This window comes from Strix aluco, chromosome 9 (assembly GCF_031877795.1).
Source record: "Strix aluco isolate bStrAlu1 chromosome 9, bStrAlu1.hap1, whole genome shotgun sequence".
NCBI lineage: Eukaryota > Metazoa > Chordata > Aves > Strigiformes > Strigidae > Strix > Strix aluco.
Window position 1 is genome coordinate 20,448,971 of NC_133939.1, and position 19,497 is coordinate 20,468,467.

Consider the following 19,497-nt stretch of genomic DNA (forward strand, 5'->3'; position numbering starts at 1 on the left):
GCACTGCTATGAAGGAGGAGATTTTAAGCAAGGGCTACACAAATGACCTATGCTGGGCTGGATCCAGATTGCAAGTTTGTGTTGCCTCTCCATGAGGAAGACCCTGTAGTTTTCAGCATTTTCACTCTTTTCTTGGGAACAGCTGCAGTGTGCCAAGCTCCCACCTGGAGTGGCCATGCTGTTTTCTATTGAGTGGGTGTCAAAAAGAAATGGTGGACCTTGATGAATCCCAGTTTTCCGACATAATCCCAGTTATGCTGGGAAAAACTGAGTAGTCCTGGTTTAGTTGGTGTTCTAGAGTAGGTAACTCTGACCTATGGCAATGCTGTGGTCAAATTTTGCAGGTGATGGGGATCTGTATGTAATCTGGAGCATGTGCGGTAGTGGGAGTTGAGCATAAAGCCCAACTTTTCTCTGACCCTTGCAAAGCCGTTCTGATGGGGTAGCACAACTGACCTACAGTGTCAGCACTGTGGTTTTTGGAGTCCTTGACTCAAATGCCTGGTGAAGGTTAAAACTTACATAAAACTTTTAATTTTTTTTTTTAAGACTAAGTATGTTGGCACAGATCTATCAGCCCTAGAACTAAAAGTAAACTAAACTGAAGTCCCCGTTTCCCTGAGTTTAAGTTTTTTATCAGTTGTATTCTCCTTTGTGGGCCCAGTAATAGCAAGTTTCACGTGTACTCCTTGAGAGCCACATGAGCCATTAAGTCACTCAGTATTTCCTAGCTAAACTGCAGTGCATGAACTGAAGTGGCCTCCCTTTGAGCTCCGCTTAACTAGGGGCTGGCTGTGCTATGAACTTCACTGTGACTGAGTTTCTTATTGGCAGAGATTTTCTTTGTCTTCTTTGACTCCAACAGAGAAAAGACTGGAGGGTGATTGTACTTCTTGGATTCTTGTCATGAACAACCCCCCCTTTTCAGCAGAAATGGGGGAAGTTAGGAGGATGGGCTAATGTCTTTTTTCATTGGCTAATGTGTGTATCTTTAATCTGTGCTTCTGACAACATTGTATATTCTCATCTGGCTGTTTTGGTAGTTTCCAAGATGTAAAGGGTGTTGTCAGGAAAGAAAATGTCCATGATTGTCTTCATACATAGCTGTTTCCTCTGGGACTTGGTTGCACTTCAGTAAGTGCCTTGTGGAGATGGGAGCATAAAACCTTGGTGACCCATTTTGTTTTTAACTATAAATACATACTTGTTTAAACACTGAAGGACAAGGAAACCTCAGAATCACAGAATCTTGAAGGTCCCAAAAGTTCCTGTTTGCTTTTGGGCTGGTTTATAAGCTTGTTTATAAGCTGTGTTGCTAGTTGTGGCCCACCTGAAGGAGGGAAGAGCAGGTGATCTGCAGCTCATTGCACACTTGGTTTTTTTGAACTTTCTTGTGCAGCCCTTATTTCTACCCACAGACTTCATGATACCCCTTTAGCAGCACCACCACAGTTTTGAAGGTGTCTGGACTAAAAAGCCTGGAGGTCGTCACTCTACACCATCTATAGTCTGTTGGAAGTATGACAAGGGAAACTCCCTCCATAGTTGACATTCATTTCCCCTGGATGCCTTGGTTGTGTCCAGGTATTCTCCATCCTGCAGCTGAACTCCCCCGGCTGGTCATACACCTTCCTCAGCTCTTCTTTTCCCTTGGGAAGTTTAATGCCAGGTTTCCAAGCACAGTTAATGGCATAGTCTGGTCTTCACAGTGACCACGTGTGGCTGGAGCAGTGGGATGACCTGGCCAAGAGTTTGGTGGTGGCACTGGCTATCCAGGGTGGTCACCTGCACAGGGGCAACCTGACAATCCCTGGAGGTCCCTTTGGGGAGGGGGGTGCGTTTCTGTGTCGTGATTGCCACCTGGTGGTCACCAGTGAGACACTGTCCCCTCTGAAGGCCACCCTGTCACCCCGACTGTGCTGGGAAGGAGCAGGGAGGAACTAATGGCTCCATGTTCCACTGGCAATGCCCTGAGCGTGTGCTGCTATGCTCCCTCCTGCATGTGAAGTGATTTTACCAGTGAAATGCCATTAAAGTGTACCTGCTTGAGGTAGCAGGTAAAGGAAAAGCAGCTCTAAAATGTTCTCCTTTTCCAGATAAATATTACAGATACTGCCACATACAGTTATTTTCTGGAAACTTTTTTCAGTGTTGTAGTCCACAGCTGTTTGGAGTCTTAGTCCAGATGTCTCTGCACTTTTGGAGGTGGTTAAGGTGGAATCTTTCTACCCCCACATATGATGATGGATTGGACTATTAAAAAAAAAAGTAATAGTAAAATGTTGAATCACTGACTCCCTCTGTGTCTCACGGGGCTTGTGTCTATTCGAGCTCAGGGCCTTAGATATTGTTCTGTCAAGGTGACAACATTTGTCACAGCATTTGCAATAAAATGAAATGTTGCAGGATGTTCTTTCACTTGCTGCTCTTTCCAAAGCCATCCAAGTGGCTTGAATTCCTTTCTTCTCTGGCATTTTATTCAGTTTTTTTAATTCACAAATGTATTTGGTGTGAGGTGAAATGACCAGATACCTTGGGTAGCTCACTGTAAGGCTCGAGGGAAGGTCCGATCCCTGAGCAGTGTAGCTCTGTTGGAAAAACACCTTCTTGTAGATAGGACTGTCTCTCAGTAAAGCTGTATTCCCCTGGCACAGCTGATCACCGTATTGCTCTGAAGCATGGGATGGCCCCATCTGTGTGGGGAACACCGTGCTGCTCCTATGCTCCCATGGCGGGTGGCCTGGCAGCTGAAGGGAGGCAGCTCCATGGTGTGGAGTGGGGCTGGACCGTGCTCTTGGGTGCTGGGAGTTCCCGTGACACAGCTCTGTCTCTGTGGTGCTCAGCCCTGCAGCCATCTCCCCATCTCCACTGGAACCTTTTGACTTTATCAAGCCTGTACAGTTCTGCCTGTGAGCTCCGGGCCCTGGGTGGTGGGAGCAGCCAGGTGGCCTTCCTTACTGTCCCCTCTCCTGCTCCTGTACAAGCTTCTTCTAGGAGTGGTGGCTTACTGATGTGTAGGGTGTTCTGCTGCTGCTGAAAGAAACCTTCCATGTAGGATGACTGTGGACAAATCTGCTCCAGGAGAGACTGAGTAAGGTTGTTAAGTCCCCATGGAAGTTATTCACTCCCATTTGGGAGCCTGCCCGTCTTTCCAAAGGAAACAAGCCTTATGCAATTATGCTTTGTCTTTTTGGAGAGTTCTTATCATGTAACCTTTGAACGTGTTGGCCAGCTTCGGCTGAGTCTGGGGAGTGGAGAGGGTTCAGATGTTTGTAGAAATGGGTGGCTGAATAGATGCGATCAATGTCACCGTGAAGGGGAAGATGGCAGCAGGAGTGTGGCTCTACCCCAGGCACACGCACATGGGAGGTCAAGCTCCAGTGTGTCGGCAGCTCGGAGCAGTCAGTGAGCTTGCAGCTATGGCTGATTTGGAGGAATACCCTGTGCTGTGTGCTGCCCAACACTTTAACCATGGCATGTTCCCGTTGGTGCACACTACCACCGTGTCTGACATCAGTCCAAGGGTATTCAAGGAATTCAAGGTAATGCTCCTCCATCAACGTCACAGAAAAGTGTTTACGTCTGTAACCATTATAATTTTTTTACCTTTTAACATTTAAAAAAGAGATACACGCAAGCCTGGGGTGTCACAGACACCATGACTCCCTGGGAGTGAACGTCTGACTGCTGCTGGGCCCTGTGCCTGTTGTTGTTTATTAAGCCTCTTGAACTATTCTTGCTACCCTTGGTGGCTGTGGAGCCCCATGAGTGATTTTACAGCCTGGCTGTTACTCCAGGGCCATCGGTGATCCTATATGCGTTACCTTTGATCACATGCTGTCCTGTCAGATTTTGCTCTGATGCAAGTCATCATGTCTGCGTGACTGTAACATGGCCCCAATTAAAGTCAGTTGTACACTTTTTATTTCAAGGTACTTGGGAAATGTTCCCTGGAACACTGTAAATCAAATGTTAATTACTATTAAAAAAATATTAGTCCTATATCAAACCTCTGGGTAAACCCCTTACGGTTCGTAATCTAATTTCAGTAAACGGATCAAGAGAACATGGGTTTCAAGACTGAGCTGGAAAGCACTCTGGCATTCAGAGGTGCTTTCCATGACTTGTCGTGCAGACATCCAGCCGCCCTCCTGGTGCACTTCCCAGCTCTGCCTTTCCATGAGTAGGTGCACCTGAGACTCAAGCCCTTGCCATTTCTTTTTGGTAGGGTAACATGTCCTCTCTTTTCCTCTTTTTTTTTTTTTTTTTAATCCATCCTTGGTGGTGCTGGTGGGCCTGTGGACCCATGGGCTCGTCCTTGCTCAGTCTCCCAGCTCCACACTAGACGTAGGAAATGAAGTGGTGATTTCTCTGGGTTATTGTTACTGCTGAGAGAGAAGGAGATAAAACTGATGCCTCGTTTATTTATATTAAAATAAGGATCAGACTGGGACCCAGCTGCAGGAACAGACAACTCAGCCTCAATGCCAAACGTGCACGTATTTCTGCCGTACAGTTTGTACATAAAATTGAAACAATGGAGGGAAATATCTTTTATCCTTGTTTTCATTTTTATTTTAAAGCTAGGCAATGTGAACTCTACAATTTACCACGCCACAAAGCGCGCAATCCTTTCCAGCATATTACACAATGTGACAGGTTTATTACGCAGCCCTTCCCGTTGTGAAGAGAGATAGCTTTGCTCCCATAAAGAAGATGGGCTTGCTTGTGCTGCACGGATGGGGTTTGTTCTGTGGCTTTATGGCACATTTGAAGCCCTGAGAGCATCTTGCTCGTCCAAATGACAAGTGCACTGTTTTGGCCCCAATTTAGGAAAGTAATTAGTGCCTGTTCTCACTCATTGGAATTAAAGCAGAAGGATCAATATAATGATTGTGTATTTTATGCAGTGGAAAAACACTTATTAGAGTGGCTGTTTTTGCACTGTGTTATTACCCCTCTCTTTTGTGTAATATTTTGATGGATTTGCCTTAATTTCAGTTGTAATTTTCTTGGGTCAGAAGGGTTGTCTCTATTGGCTGTAATGTGCCATTTGCCCTAATGGCAGTATATTAAAAAGTAGTTTACCTCTATGTACTGTAGAGCAATTTGAGGGGGTGAGAAAGGGGACAAGGGGAGCCACCTTGGGACACAGGTTCTCATGTGGTATTTGTAACCAGCTGGGGAGGGAACAAGTGTCCCACCCCTTTGGAGTCCCAGTTTGCACGCTGTGTCCAGAGCTGAACACTTGTTTGACACCAGAGCACTTGGACAATTATGTACTGGGGTTTGCACTGGAGCAGATGGAAACTTTCTCTAAGCGTAATAGAGCAGCAGCCTCATCCACACATGTGCAGAATACATCAAAGACTATTAGCATGTGGGAGACAGTTTCTTCTGTCTATGACTTGCTTCTAGATCGTTAGCTCCTCTCCAGTTAGCTCCTGGTTCAGATGCTTCTGTTTAGCTAGGAGAGGAGGGACAAACTACTGGGAGTGTTTAGGTCCTGGAAAGAGCCTGGAAAATGGTTGGAAAGATGATCTGTGGGCATGTCTATGTGTGTGACTCCTGTAAGGAAGGTGGTAAAGGTTCTTTGCACCTCTGTCTTCATAGGGCATCAGTTTGCCCAGGCAGAGATGCATATCCTTTAGGGTGGAAAGCAGTGTGCTGAGCTCCCTGGGACCTGTCTGGAATTGAGTGGGAATCTGTTCTCTATTTTGGGTGGTATGGATAAGTCACCTTTTTCAGTGGTGAGGAAAGGAAGGAAAATCTCAAGGGAACCAGCCATGTGTAAAACTAGAGCTGCCTGTGTGGAGGGCTCTGCTTTTCTTTTCCCTGTTGGATGTATTTTTTTCTAAAATTTGACACTTTCTTACCTCTGCAACACACTAATAATATAAAACATCTCCTTAAAATGAGATGCACGAAGCAGCCCAGGGTAGTATCTGGCTAATGTTTTGCAACTCCAGCAGACGTAAGTCATGGTATGGTCTGAATTCTTGCTAAGTCTTCTGCTAAAACTCAGGGAGAAGTGAATGGGTGAAAGAGTATGTTTGAGGGCTCAGCAAGCCTCTCTGTGGGGACAGTAACAACATGACAGTTGTAATCATACACTTAAAAAAAGCATCCCTTTCTTCCTTTCTGCAGGCAGTTGGCCAAAAGTCTTGGGCAGGCTGGGGACATTGAGCCGGAAACAGAAGGGATCCTGACGGAGTATGGTGTGGATTTCTCTGACTTTTCCCCCGAAGCCCTGGAATGTCTTCCTCAGAACCTCCCCTGGGTTATCTCACCAGGAGAGCTGGCCAAAAGAAGAGATTTAAGGTAATGACAAAAAGTGTAGTCTGACACTCCTCCTTGGGTTGGTGCAGAGTTATGCTAGTTTGTTTTACTCTCATCACACTTTGAAAATGCACTGACTTTATTACATGTACTGTATTACATGTTACCTGTGCTAGCATGTAAAAAACCTGGTTTTGAAAGTACCTACAAACCCAGAAGATCAGCAATTTGGAGAAGTATTTTGTGAGGCAAAGAGGCTTTTTCTCAAAAGAACTATTGAAAACTGAAAATTTGGTGTTTGGCACCTAATCTGAAAGCTTTATGTTTTTGTCTGGAATGTATTACGTATTTTAGTGGTAGTTTTATAGCAGAGATTTTCTGAATGCCTGGCAGATCAAATGATCTTGGACATTGTTACTTTGAAACTTAAGCACAGGTAGAGACTGTCCTGCGTTTTCCTGTCTAGTCTCAACATTTTTCTCTGTTTTAAAGAACTGGTGTCATGTGGAGTTTATGACGGCTCTTGATCAGGTTAGCAGCTGGCAGATGCAGTCCCTCCCTGGAGCCTGGCAACTCTGTGCTGTCTACCCACCTCACATTAGCCATCCCTGCAACTTAGTGATGCTCCCACCAGCTTTTGGGAACTCCACGATCTGTTGAGTGGTAGACACTGTGACATTGCCAGGCATCCCGAAACTCGTGAATTTGCTACGCTTCAAAGTGTCGGGTTTCAGAGATTCTTTACTAGAAAAGATTTAAAGTCAAAAGAAAAGTAATTTGTTCAGAACCTCACTTTGCAATAAAGGAATGTGCAAGAAAGCAAAACAATAAATGCATTATTAAGATGATATGGTGTGTTCCACTCCCACCCTTGCTTATGCTAGAGCATCCTGTCTCAGTTGGCAGATTCATTGCTTTCTTGCATACTGCTGAGGTGAAACAGCCCCCTGAGCCTGATTCCTCAAGGTACTGCACTGGTACAGGCACCTGCATATATGTAGCAAGCTCTTCTCCCTCTTAGTTTATCTGTGTTACTGGCATGGACATTTGCAATTTGAGTGGATAACAGATAAACTGCAGCCATTTGTATCTGTACCCAGACTCCAGATGTTACTTTGGACCTAATCCTGCACTGTAGCCTACAGCCTCCTTACTGCTTCAGCTTTACTGGATTTCCACTGTCATACAATGGAATAATTCAGGGGAGAATCACACTCCTGATTGACTAGTGGTGACTCTCAGATATGATAACCACTCTGTAGGCTTCAAGTAGCTTTAAAAAAAAAAGATACTGAATGCTTCAGTTCAGAAGACACTGGAAAGTGTTTGATTTTATATTCTTGACTACATTTCAGTAGCATTCTTTGTTTCTTCTGACCAAGTTCCTTCTAGCAAATAAAGAGCTTGACTTGTTTCCAGTCAGACAACCAGTTTTGGAAACAAATTCCGAGTGCATTTCTTGCTTTTATTGCTGAATTATTACATTGGGACTTATCAAGGTGATAACAGGTTTGCAGTTAAGCCATTTAAATCCCTCTCTGCCCCTTCCCGACCACAGTGCACACTACAAAGTAGATTTCCTTTTGATCCTCTCAAATATAAACATTTAACAGTCAAAGTTTTTAAGACAATTATTTGAGCTTAATTTACTAATCCTTTTAATGTCAACTGCCACACCGCTGACTAACTAGTCTGTGGTCTAAACACATATGGAGATAACATGAGACTTCTAGTTATGGAAAATAAAACACAGATGAGTCTTCTTTTTTGTTTCCTCACAGTGAGAGGTTTGTCTGCCCAGAAAGAGATGAGTTTTATTAGCAAGTGTAGTGTGAATTGTAGCTGAGTGGAGTCCTGCAGTTGAAGACCTGGCCGCTGTCTCTTCTGGTCTCACCCATCAGACCTTGAGAGACTGTTCTTGATGAGTCCCAAGGTAGTTTGGCTTTAACTTGATATTAAATATTAGCTTTCATATTGTCAGCAATAAATGTGTTGTGGTCTGCAGTGTCATACAAGGAGCTGGTACACACTGGCCCAGGCCAGCATCCAGAGGAAGACACCTGAACCTGTATCTGGTCTGGGTGCACACAGGAGTTGTGCCTTGTTTTCCAGGGGAGCTCACACCATGTTCAACAGCACCTGCCTCTGTTCAGTGCCCATCTTTGCTGTACTTTGTGCATGTTGATCTGTCAGACTCCCCAGATTACTGTCCAGTACTCAGAGTACAATATAAGATAAACTACAGTGAAATAAAGACTCATCTTTTCTCTTGAAACAACCATGTTAACACGTCTAAATAGCTCATCTTAATTCAGTTTACACATTGCTTGCCTGACTAGAGTAAACATGTGCTAGAGTTTGCCTTAAAATATTTTCATCTCTAGTAAATCCTCTCCAGTTCTGTAACACAGTGCTGTAAATTTTCTAGTGTCATGCTTTTGGGATTTGGAATCGAGACTTGAGCAAAGTCTTGGGTTTTTGGGTGTTTCCTCTTCCTGAGGTAACTTTTCCTTGTTTCCTTTCATCATGGGAAATGACCCTTTCCTCCTCAAAAGGTAACTTCTGTGTTCTGCTAACCAGTGTCCTGAGTGTGGTCGGGTCTGTTTGTGAGTCAGTGTGTAGAGCACGGAGGTAGAGGTTCTGCACCGGAGGCATTTGTGAGTGTGGTTTTAGATGAAAGTGAGACAATGTGTTTCACCAAGTTGCTGAGGCTGGGCAAGAGGAGGGAAGGATATTTTGTCCATGCCATCTTGTAAATATGTTCCTTGATCTTCCTGCAAGTCTTTCAGTTTTACAGGAAGCCTGTTCTTGCCATGCATAGTCTGTTTGGATAGCAACTGTGATCTCACCTACATAGCCTGTGCAGAATTGCTTCCAAGAGATCTTTTTTTTTCCTCATTTCTCCAGTAATGGCTCACAAAGAAAGGTTTACATAATATTTTAATATTACTTAAGGCAGAGAAGATCCAAACCTCGTGGATGGCTTTGAAATCTTTTAGCTGATTTAACTCTCTGCTTTGCCACTGGTGCACAGTTTTGCCATGGACATCTGCTATTTACCTGCATGGGTTTAGCTGTTTGCAAAATTAGGCAAGTATTTCATGGGCACTCCCACCTTGGACCATAAACTTCTAATGAAAAGCACTAAGCAAGTATTAGGTGTTGGCATTGCATACTGCAGATGTATTTTATAGAGAGCATGAAGTTTCATAAAGTATCAGAATAGTGTGGTTGAGGAAACTTCCCTTCCTGAGACTTCAAATGTGATAATACAGATAGGACCAGAGTTCTCATTTTGTTATTCAGGTTGACTGAAATTGGTATTTTTTCATTAGAAGTTTGAGAAGTGTTTGGTTTCTGCTTCTAGAGAAACATTGGAGGATTAGTGTCACAGAGACAAATTTTGATGGGTGCAAAGTTTCAAGCATTTTCTGGTCTTTTCCAGTGTTTCAACATGTAGTTTTCAGTTCCTTGTTTGCTTTGCTTTGTACTTAGTGTTTCAATGGTGTGGGACAAAATACAGCCCCTGAACAGAAGAGGGGTCAGGGCAAAGGAAGAAATGCAAATTTCAGAGGTGGGTGCAGGAGATAGGAGCTGGAGGAGGAGGCGGCCATTTGAAGAGGTGTAGCCAGGAATCTAAGAAACCCAAAAGCTATTTCTAAGACTCATTCCAAATGTTTCTAATTTCATTCATATCTTTTTGTTTCCTTTACTGCTTAACTGGGACAAGAAACTAAAGCCAGGAAAGTCCAATCATAGTGGGAAACAAAAACCTAAATATTGGAGAGAGAAAAAAGGCCGTTCTTTGCAAAGCAGTTCTGCCTTTTGCTTGTCTCCCATTGTTGGTGTTACTGTGGAAAATGTATAACATCACTCTTTTGGAAAGCGCTAGAGCCTGTTCAAGTAGAGATGGTTTATGTAGTCTAACATGGAAGAACTTGAGGATATCTATTTCTTTACCATTTGCCTAATAATAAGTGAGCCTGTTGACCTCCGCTGGACTATTACAAATGTGAAACTTGGCACTCAAAATTGCTTGCTCTAAATTTTCCAGTTGCTTTCTCTTTTTCCATTTGATGTCATCCTGCCAACTAGTGATTTTATTATTATAAACAGGACATTGTATTCACTTTTAAGAAGAAATATGAAGCTGAAGGTAAAATTACAAACTGCAGTTTCTCAGCTGGCAAAATACAAAACAATGAGCTAAAAATACTGAGCAGAGAAAGGGTGCTGTGGCAAAAAACTCTGAAATACCTACAAGATGGATGTGGTCTGAGCAGCAGAAAGTGGCTGACTTCAAATGAGCAGCTCTGAACTCCTGAGAATCACCAAATGGTTGAGGTTGGAAGGCACCTCTAGAGATCATCTGTTCCAACCCCCTTGCTCAAAGCAAGGTCAACTAGAGCACACTGCTCAGGGCTGTGTCCATTTGGGGTTTGGATATCTCCAAAGATGGAGATTTCACAGCCGCTCTGAGGAACATGGCCTGGGGTTCAATTGCCCTTAGGGTAAAAATGTGGGCATTTTTTACCTTTAAATGGAATCTCCCTGTATTTTGTGCCCATTGCCTCTTGTCCTGTTGCTGGATACCACTGTGAAGAATCTGGCTCTGTCTTGTCTACTCCCCACCATCAGGTATATTTTCACATTGATAGGATCTCTGTGCCTGAGCCTTCTCTTCTCAAAGCTGAACAGTCCCAGCTCTCTCAGCTGGGGTCAGATGCTCCAATTCCTTAATCAGCATTGAGGCCCTTCAGCAAATTTGCACCAGTATGTTGATGTCTTTCTGGTACTGGGGAGCTCAGAACTGGACACAGCACTCCAGCTGTGGTCTCACCAGTGTCTAGTAGAGGGGAAGGACTGAAGGACTGCATCTCTTGACCTGCTGGCAACACTCTTCCTAATGCAGCCCAGGCTGCCTTTGCTACATTGGCATGTTGTTGGTTCATGTTCAACTTGTCCATCAGGACCTCAGGTCCTTTTCTGCCAAGCTGCTTTCCGGCCGGTTGGTCCCCAGCCTGTACTGGTGCACAGGGTTATTCCTCTCCATGTGGAGGACTTTGCTTTTCCCTTTGAGCTTCATGAGATTCCCATCAGCCCATTTCTCTGCTGAGGTCCCTCTGAATGGCAGCAGAACTGTCCGTTCCTCCCACAAGGCTAAAAAACCTGGAGGGCATCAGACCCCGGGGGGGACAGCAAGGATCCATGGCATTGGCAAGAGACAATTAATGCTCACTTGCTTCCCTTGCAGAGCAGAGTTAATGAACTTTACTCTTGCAGGCAAAGAGCTCTAATGCAACGAAGCTTTCGGTTAAAATTTCATCTTGGTATTTCAGCATGTGACCTCAATTGCAACTGACCTAAAGCTATCCAAGTTATTGAAGGCTATATTGTAATTTTGGCTGCCCATTCAGAAACGTAACATCCTTCCTTTGGTTGATAAGGTAGGAAGAGTGGAGGTGCTCTGCTGTGTGTCTGTGTCCACTGTGGAGGGAAGCTCTGTAGCACTGTTTGTAACTGGAAAGCACTGGCAGCAGGACAGTACCTGCACTGTAGTTCTGCCTGCTATTTTATTTATTTCTTTCTTGAGGAGTGTTACAGCTGGTAACAGGGATTAGCAGTGCTTATAGTAAAGGTTTGACAGCATGCTCTTTGCTGTAGATGCCTGAGGAGATTATTGGCTGATAAAATTAGAGGTGATGGTAAAAATGGCAACCTTGAACTGTGCAAGGGGTGTTGGAGGAAAGCAGTCAGCCTCTGAAACAGATGTCTTTTCAAGGCAGGTGGATGACTTTAGTTAGAAATGAGTGCAAGTCAGATAAAACACCATTAAACGGCTTGTTTCCTGGAGATTTTCCACTACAAAAAGCTAGTGTTAAGTAGAGCAAGACTTACTCAGCTATAATAGGATATGTAAAAAATGCTCTGGTTTCTGATGGAAACTGAGAAATGACTCGTTTAGCAAATGTATAAGCAACATTTGTTATCTTGGCCTGGAGTGTAGACACAAACAGGGCCAGATTATGATCTCTGCCTTCTCACTGAGCTGTTCTGTGACTAATTTAATGTTCTCCATAGGGAGATACAAGGCATACAAAGGCTTATTCAGTGGTGTCTAAGGGTATCAGATCAAGTCCCTCTCTAACAGGATTGATTCCAGAAGATGGTGGTGATGGCTGTACCTGCTCTGGGTACTTCTGCTGTCTAGGCAGTCTGAACAGTACCCTTCTTGGATCAGTAAGGAGAGCTCATGTTAGCTTCATCCTCACGCATTAGCTGAGTAAGTAAAATGCTGAATAAATATGGTGCTGCTGTCAGAGTGATGTGATTCAGTTCCTCGCTTCTGGTTGGCTTCTTCAGGTCCTCCTCTCTGTTTTCATAACATTTTCGACTACACTATAGCTACAGCAATTGTGGTGACACTGTTTTGTACAAAATGATGCATGGTCTTTGCTCTCAGATGCTGTTGTTACCAGTGGCTGGTGTACATAGACACACTGGCAACTTCACTGGTGTTTTTCCTTACAGGAAGGCTCATGTGGTCATTGGAAGTGCAACTTCAAGCGGAATCGGTGGTGTGTAGTTGGACAGAATTATTGCGTTCTGGTCTTGTCAGCCATCAAAACTAAGCTTGCTTAGTTAAGAATCTGTTTAGTTGTGGAAAACAGTAATAACTTTTGTGACTAGGTTGTTATACATACAGTCTTGTTCCTGCCTGGCTGCCTATTTTATGAAGGGAGATGGAGAGAGTAACAGAGGGAGATGAAGATAAAATCTTAAATCAATTTGAGATCGTGTCTGTTTCTCACTGGATTCCACTGGATCACAAGGTGGGCTTTTGATGAGCAGAAGGAAGTGCTCTATCCTCTCATGTTTATGTTTGTTAAGTGGCCCAGTTCACGTGTGCCAAATACTGCCACTTTCCTTGATATCACAGTGCTGTGCTGGTGCCCTTCTCTCGCTAGAGGTCAGATAGCACAGGGGTAGGTAGGAGATGAAGGATCCAAGTTCTGGTGTCAACCCAGATATCTGTCTCTGATGCTGTAGATGTAGAAACCCAGAACTTCTAAAGTAGGTGAGGCAGTATATTCCCGCTGTGGTATTTCAGGGCTGATCAGTGATCACTAGAGGACAGGCTGGTCAAAGAACAACATTTTCCTCATGGCTCCACACTGACAGAGTGGTCTGAAGCATGGACATGACCTGTCCATCTGCCCTGAAGTTTTTGGGTGATTGAATCCTTGTTCCCAGATCCTCACTCTCTAAAAAGAAAAAAGAAAAAATCATAATATAGATGGCACACATGCAGGTGTATGAGACAGGGTTGTACTGGAGGTATCAGAGCATGGATTATAGGTGGGGGCGGTCTGGAAAAGACTAACAAAAATATTCTAGGAGATGAGGGATTCATTTACAAGGGAGAATTAACTGTTCAATATGTATTTGCCAACACTGAAACTAGAAGTTTGTGAAATATATAGTAGTTGATAATTAAAATATATGGAGCAAAATGAAAAAATGAGAATCATTTAAGGTGGTGGGAGGATAGAAAGGGGTTTTATGAGGACAAGTAAGGTAAAACAAAGAGGAAACCTTTCCTGTCCAGCCTAAAATAGACTGTAGCTTAGACTGCTAAAGAAAGTATTGGAAACTCCATCACTGAAGATGCTTAATATACTATACTGGAGAAAGTCTTTGCAAGTGTATTGTCATGAGTAGTCCAGCTCTGACCTGTGGGGTTAGATGACCTAATGTCTCTTCCATTTCTAGCTCTGTGCATCTATGATTAAAGTAGTTTATATAATGCAAGTGCATTTTCAATTACACTCCACCTTCTTGCGTGGGATAGTGGTGGTGCAGAGACCTCATTATATTTGTGGCACAATTACAGCATGACTTGTAGGAAATACTGCTGGTACTTGGTCTCTCAGAGACTCTGATCTCATTTATATATATGTTGGCTTTTCAAGCCATTTAGGTATGTTACAAGACTGCGGTGCTTTTTTTTCCATCTTCCTCCTTACTTGGAGGCCATAAATATATAGAAGGAATAATTGATTCTGGTTCGGCAATCCAGTGAGCAGTCCTTGGTGAAAATGTAAATGTTTGTTGTTGTAGATGTGTAACACATCAGGATTCATTGTCAGCCACTCTCTTGGACCAAGGTCTGTTTTCTGAACCAGAACAGGACATTAGCTAAAACATAAACACAGAGAAATTAAAAAGAACAGTACTGGCTTGATGTAGAAGGTTGGGCTTTCGGTGCATTTTATGCTGTGCTGGATTTTTGTGGGGCTTGTAACAATTAGTGTTTGGAGGGGGCAGTTTTTGCTTCCAATTATTTTATAATTTCATTTAGTTTTGAAATTTATGCACCATGCAAAAAGAGTTTTGTGATGTGTCAAGTATCTTTGTCGGTGTGTTATATGGCTTTCAGAATGCCTTCAGAGATTTGTCAGGGTACTTGTATTGCATGCATATTTTTTTAATATATTCCTTTTTAGAATGTGTCTTGGAAGGAGCCACTCTGGGGTTTTAACTAAAATCTGCCAGCATCAAGTGTGACAAATGTTGTAGACACTACATGTAATAGATGTCTTTAGGAGTGGGATGTTGAAGTCTGTGAAATGTTCAATCACTGATTGTTCTCTGAAATTTCTCTCTGAGAAAGAGTACTCTAACCCCATTTGAGTGATGAACATCAGTGGAATTGGTCCCATGCTTATTGGCACTTCATAACAAACCTCCACAGACACCGTCGTCGAGCTGGGTTTACTTGTGATTGAAGAACGAGATTGATTTTTGTGGTTGCCATAACAATTGGACTGTTGTGTGAAAAAATGTTAGTAGCGTTCACTGGAGTGAGTTGACAGCTCTAGGAAGCCTGTTCCCAAATTAAAACAACTGTTTCCAGCTCTGAGAAACGATGTCTGCTTAACTTTTGCAAGATGGAGCTCAGCAGGGTCTTAGAAATGACCTGAAGAGCTTAAAGTTTCTAAAAGTGACTTTGCTGTGCTTAATTTTAAAATGCCAGCTTTGAGTTGGAGTTAATAAGGGTGAACCAGGAGGCTGAGCTTTCACTCCCACCAAGCTATTGTATGTACTCACAAAGTGGAGAGAACAGGACAATCTAAGGAGTCCCTAGAAGAATGTAAATGCATTGCAAGTGTCTAGACATGCAGTCACTCGTACTGTAAATGTCTTAGCACTGACATACTCAATTTTAAAGAAGGCTTGCACTGCCTAAACTTTAATAAACAAAATGATGCTCATTACTGTCTCACCTCCAGCTGCAGCAGTCTGGTCTTTGGAAGTAGGCTAACGCTTCTGCGAAAGATCTGGCTTGGTTCTTCAGGAGCCGTTGGATGACTGGAGGGACTGTGGGCTGTGAGCACCAAGCCTGGGGCAGGGCAGGATGGTCGGTGTGTGGGTAGCCACTGGGCTGCTTGAATCTTCAGTCATGCGGTGTTTGTGTGCTGGGAATTCACAGGCAGTGGGTTTTGGCCACCTTTTCCAGGCTAGTGGGTGCTGTGGCTTCTGGTGTGTTCTTTGTTCTCTTTTGTAGTTGTTTTGGATGTGTTGGTTTTCATGAATGACCAGTAAACATTGCAGGAGACCACTTCAGTCTGAAAGTTGCCCTTGGGAGAGGGTCAGGATGGGGAGGTAAATAAGGTAATTAAGTTCCGATACCTTAATTCTATCAGCTCCTGAGAAGGGGAAGTGAAGAGGGAGGTGCTGATCTCTTCTCTCTGGTATCCAGTGGTAGGATGTGTGGGAGTGGTTCAAAGCTGCACCAGGGGAAGTTTAGACTGGACATTAGGAAGCATTTCTTTACCGAGAGAGTGGTGAAACACTGGACCAGCCTTCCTAGAGAGGTGGTTGATGCCCCAAGCCTGTCAGTGTTTAAGATGCATTTGGACAATGGCCTTAATGATGTGCTTTAACTTGGTCAGCCCTGAGTTGCTCAGGCAGTTAGATTAGATGATCATTGTTGGTCACTTCCAACTGAAACATTCTATTCTATTCTATTCTATTCTATTCTATTCTATTCTATTCTATTCTATTCTATTCTATTCTATTCTATTCTATTCTATTCTATTCTATTCTATTCTATTCTATTCTATTCTATTCTATTCCCATCCTATTCCCATTCTATTCCCATTCCATTCCATTCCATTCCATTCCATTCCATTCCATTCCATTCCATTCCATTCCATTCCATTCCATTCCATTCCCGTGTCTGGGTTTCCTGTTGGAGACCTTTGGTGGTTCTCTGCTCAGCCCCTTCCTTAGGTGCTCTGGTTTGCTTGCAGAGGCACCTGGCTCTCTCTTTCTCTCTTGTGAGACTTGGCAGTCTAAATTCTGCCCGTGGCCTCAGCCCTGAGCAGTCCAAGGTCAGGCAAATGGCAAAGTTGGGACTTCAATCTGAGTGACTTGAGTTGGTGGTGGCTGCAGCCAGGGCCAGGAGGGGCAGTGATCTGTGGCACACAGGAGTGTGGACACACAACTGCCCAGCTGACTTGTGCTTGCAATGCCTGGGATGTCCTTCCTCCATCCTCTGCTTTCCCTGGTTCCTGAGTAACTGGTTCACACTTGCTTCTTTAGAACTCTGGTCCCACGAATGGTCACTTCAGCTAGTAAGGACAACATCTTGCTTCATCGAGGGTTTTCTGATGCTGTACTGGGTACATGCAGTTCTCTGAACTGATCTTTCACGGTTGTTGGCATTTGTTAAAGTGGTGAAAATCTGTGCTCTGTGTCTCCGCTGGTGAGTTAACTCATCTGTGTGCTGCTAGCTGGGAAGACCATTCAGTTGTATTAGGAGGATCTGCATGGCTGCAGGGTGCTGCTTTGTCTACTGTGTACAAACTGGCCCTTTTCTCCATTAGCAGCATCAAGCTGCTTTTACAGAAAATTGCACTTGGTAACGCCCAAACTTTGCCCAACAACTGGCCATGCCAGAAGCCTTGCCTCTAATACAGCCTGAGCCCATGGGCTTACAAATGCAGTGCTTTATCTTGATCCAAGTAGCCTTCCACTTGAGTGAAGATGGAGCCCTGACCGCTGGTACTTGTAATCTTTTTTGCCTTAGGTGTTTATATTTTATGGCTAAACTAACTGGTATGTTGAATTCTGAACAGTTTAGCTGGCAAAAATTGATATATTGTACCAAACCTTGCAGCACCAACTGTACAGTGTTTTCTCTGCTGATTCTTGCAAATACCTTTGCATAGATGTATGTATTTGCACAAAGAAAAACAAACTGCCGTTGCAGTCCTGTGATCTGTGAACGTTTTAATTACCATGACGGTAATTCCAGTTTACCAACAGACTACTTCTCTTACCTCTACCGCTGCCCTAGATACTTATTTTAGGTCCTGTTAAAGGTAAAAAGACTAACTGCTCTGCAGATATGCCTGTCCGCTTTAATTAGTCTTCTTTAAGCTGTGCAAAGAGAAACTGTGCTTAATTAGCTTTCCTTAAATTAGGATTGATATACCAGCCTGTATATGTTGACACTGTCGTTACTGTCTAATAAGCTAAGTGCTCTGTTCTGCAATTTTTTTCCCCAGGGGGTTGATTTGCAAGATGACAGACAGAGCCAGTGTGCAGCTTTGGCTTTAGAAGTGCTCTGAGGTGGCTGGGTCAGTGCTCCCCGGCGCTGCCTGGGGCTGACAGGGTCTGGGCAGTCTGTGTGGCATGGGCTTTCCTGACTCTTGCTTGCACATCCACCACACTCAGGACAAGCTGTTCCCCTGAGCCTCCAAAACTCTTGCAGGCATTGCCTCGCTCTAGTGCATGAAACTTCTGGCCACGAGGAGGAGGGAGAAAAGATTTTATTCTTCCATTGGCAGAAACTCCATGCCAGAGCAAGTCCACCTCTGCAGACCTGCATTAAGTATATGTTTTGGACAAAGAGGCTTCTGTAAAAAGTGGAAGTTTCCATACTGAAATGTTTGCTTTCGATCAGTGCTGGGGGTTTCTTAAAGGCACAGGTTTATCTCTAGTCCTTTCCAGCATGAAGACCAGAAAACCTCTTAACTCTCTGTGTGTGTGTGTCTATCTCCTAAACTGGTTTCCTTTAACTAACCAAGTTGTGTGTATGTTGGAACGAGTGGACTTGGAACATCTCATTACTTTTACAAAGTATGTTTTGACAATTTGAAATGAATAAAACAGATTTTTATTAGGTGTAATGACAATGAGAGATGGCTCCTCCGGGGCTTTTAAAGAAGGGGAGAGGGGGATGATCAAGCTCCTTAACCCACAAGGTCACCTTGGCAGCCATCCAGAAGCTGGAGACAGCTGCCAAGTTGTACTTACCTGTGGTCAGTGCAAATGCACATGCAGGTAGACAGGCTATTTGCTTGTGCTTAAGCAATGTCTTTGTTAGCAGGTGCATAAAAAGTACTGTTGCCTTGAGGTTTAGTCATACAACCTACTGCAGCTTGGTTTGTTATTGGTTACAGTCAGAAATGTGGTCTGATCTCTCTGAGATCCCTTGTGCCACACAGCCTTTGGGGTATTGTACAGCCAGACAGTATAGCCAGGGGAGGAATTTGAATGGCTCCTTCCTCTTCATAGGGCGGACTTGCCACATAGCTGGGAGCAATGTTATTTCTTCACCCAGATGTTTTTTGTCAGCTGCCTCCAGGGTCCTCCCTGGGGTTTGTACAGGAGTGGCTGGTGTAGGTGCCAAGGGAGGGGACAACTTGCAGAGCACCCAGCCTTTCCTCCCCTTGCTTTTCATTGCCTTGCGTGGATTCTCTCTGGGACAAGAGGGGGCTCTCTGCAGCGTGCTGGAGATAAAAGGTGATACTGGTAGGACTGGAGGAAAAGCTGAAGGAGATAGCTGAGAACATGCCTTCCTTGGAGACCTTGCCCTGGAGGAGCACATGTGCTGGGTGCTGCCCTTGGGCTCAGCACTGCAGCCCCATCACTCGGTGGATTGTTTTCTTTCCCACATGCCAGCCCTGGTTCCTATAGCCATCTGAAACTTCTCCAGTAATAAAAATTGAAAACCAAAAATATAATTCATCACACTTAATAATGCAATTACTGGTGAGTGGAATTCACTTAGAAAACTTCAGTGAGGTGTACTCCTGTGTGCCAGGATTATCTCACTGCTATGAACTTTGAGCTCTGCTTGCAGATCGGCTTCTCTTGTCCCATTGACTACCTGGCCATCAGCTCTGCAACAGTTCTGCAGAGTCC

The 19,497-nt window shown here is 44.0% G+C and overlaps 1 protein-coding gene across 3 annotated transcripts in view; it reads left to right on the top strand.

The window, feature by feature from the left end:
* Positions 1 to 19,497, top strand: part of DIS3L2 (DIS3 like 3'-5' exoribonuclease 2) — a 193,088-nt gene that overhangs the window by 74,649 nt on the left and 98,942 nt on the right. For all 3 annotated transcript variants that reach the window (XM_074834087.1, XM_074834088.1, XM_074834089.1), the window contains one exon: positions 6,148 to 6,321. In XM_074834087.1, coding sequence (XP_074690188.1) covers positions 6,148 to 6,321 — 174 coding nt within the window. The remainder of the gene's footprint in view (positions 1 to 6,147; positions 6,322 to 19,497) is intronic.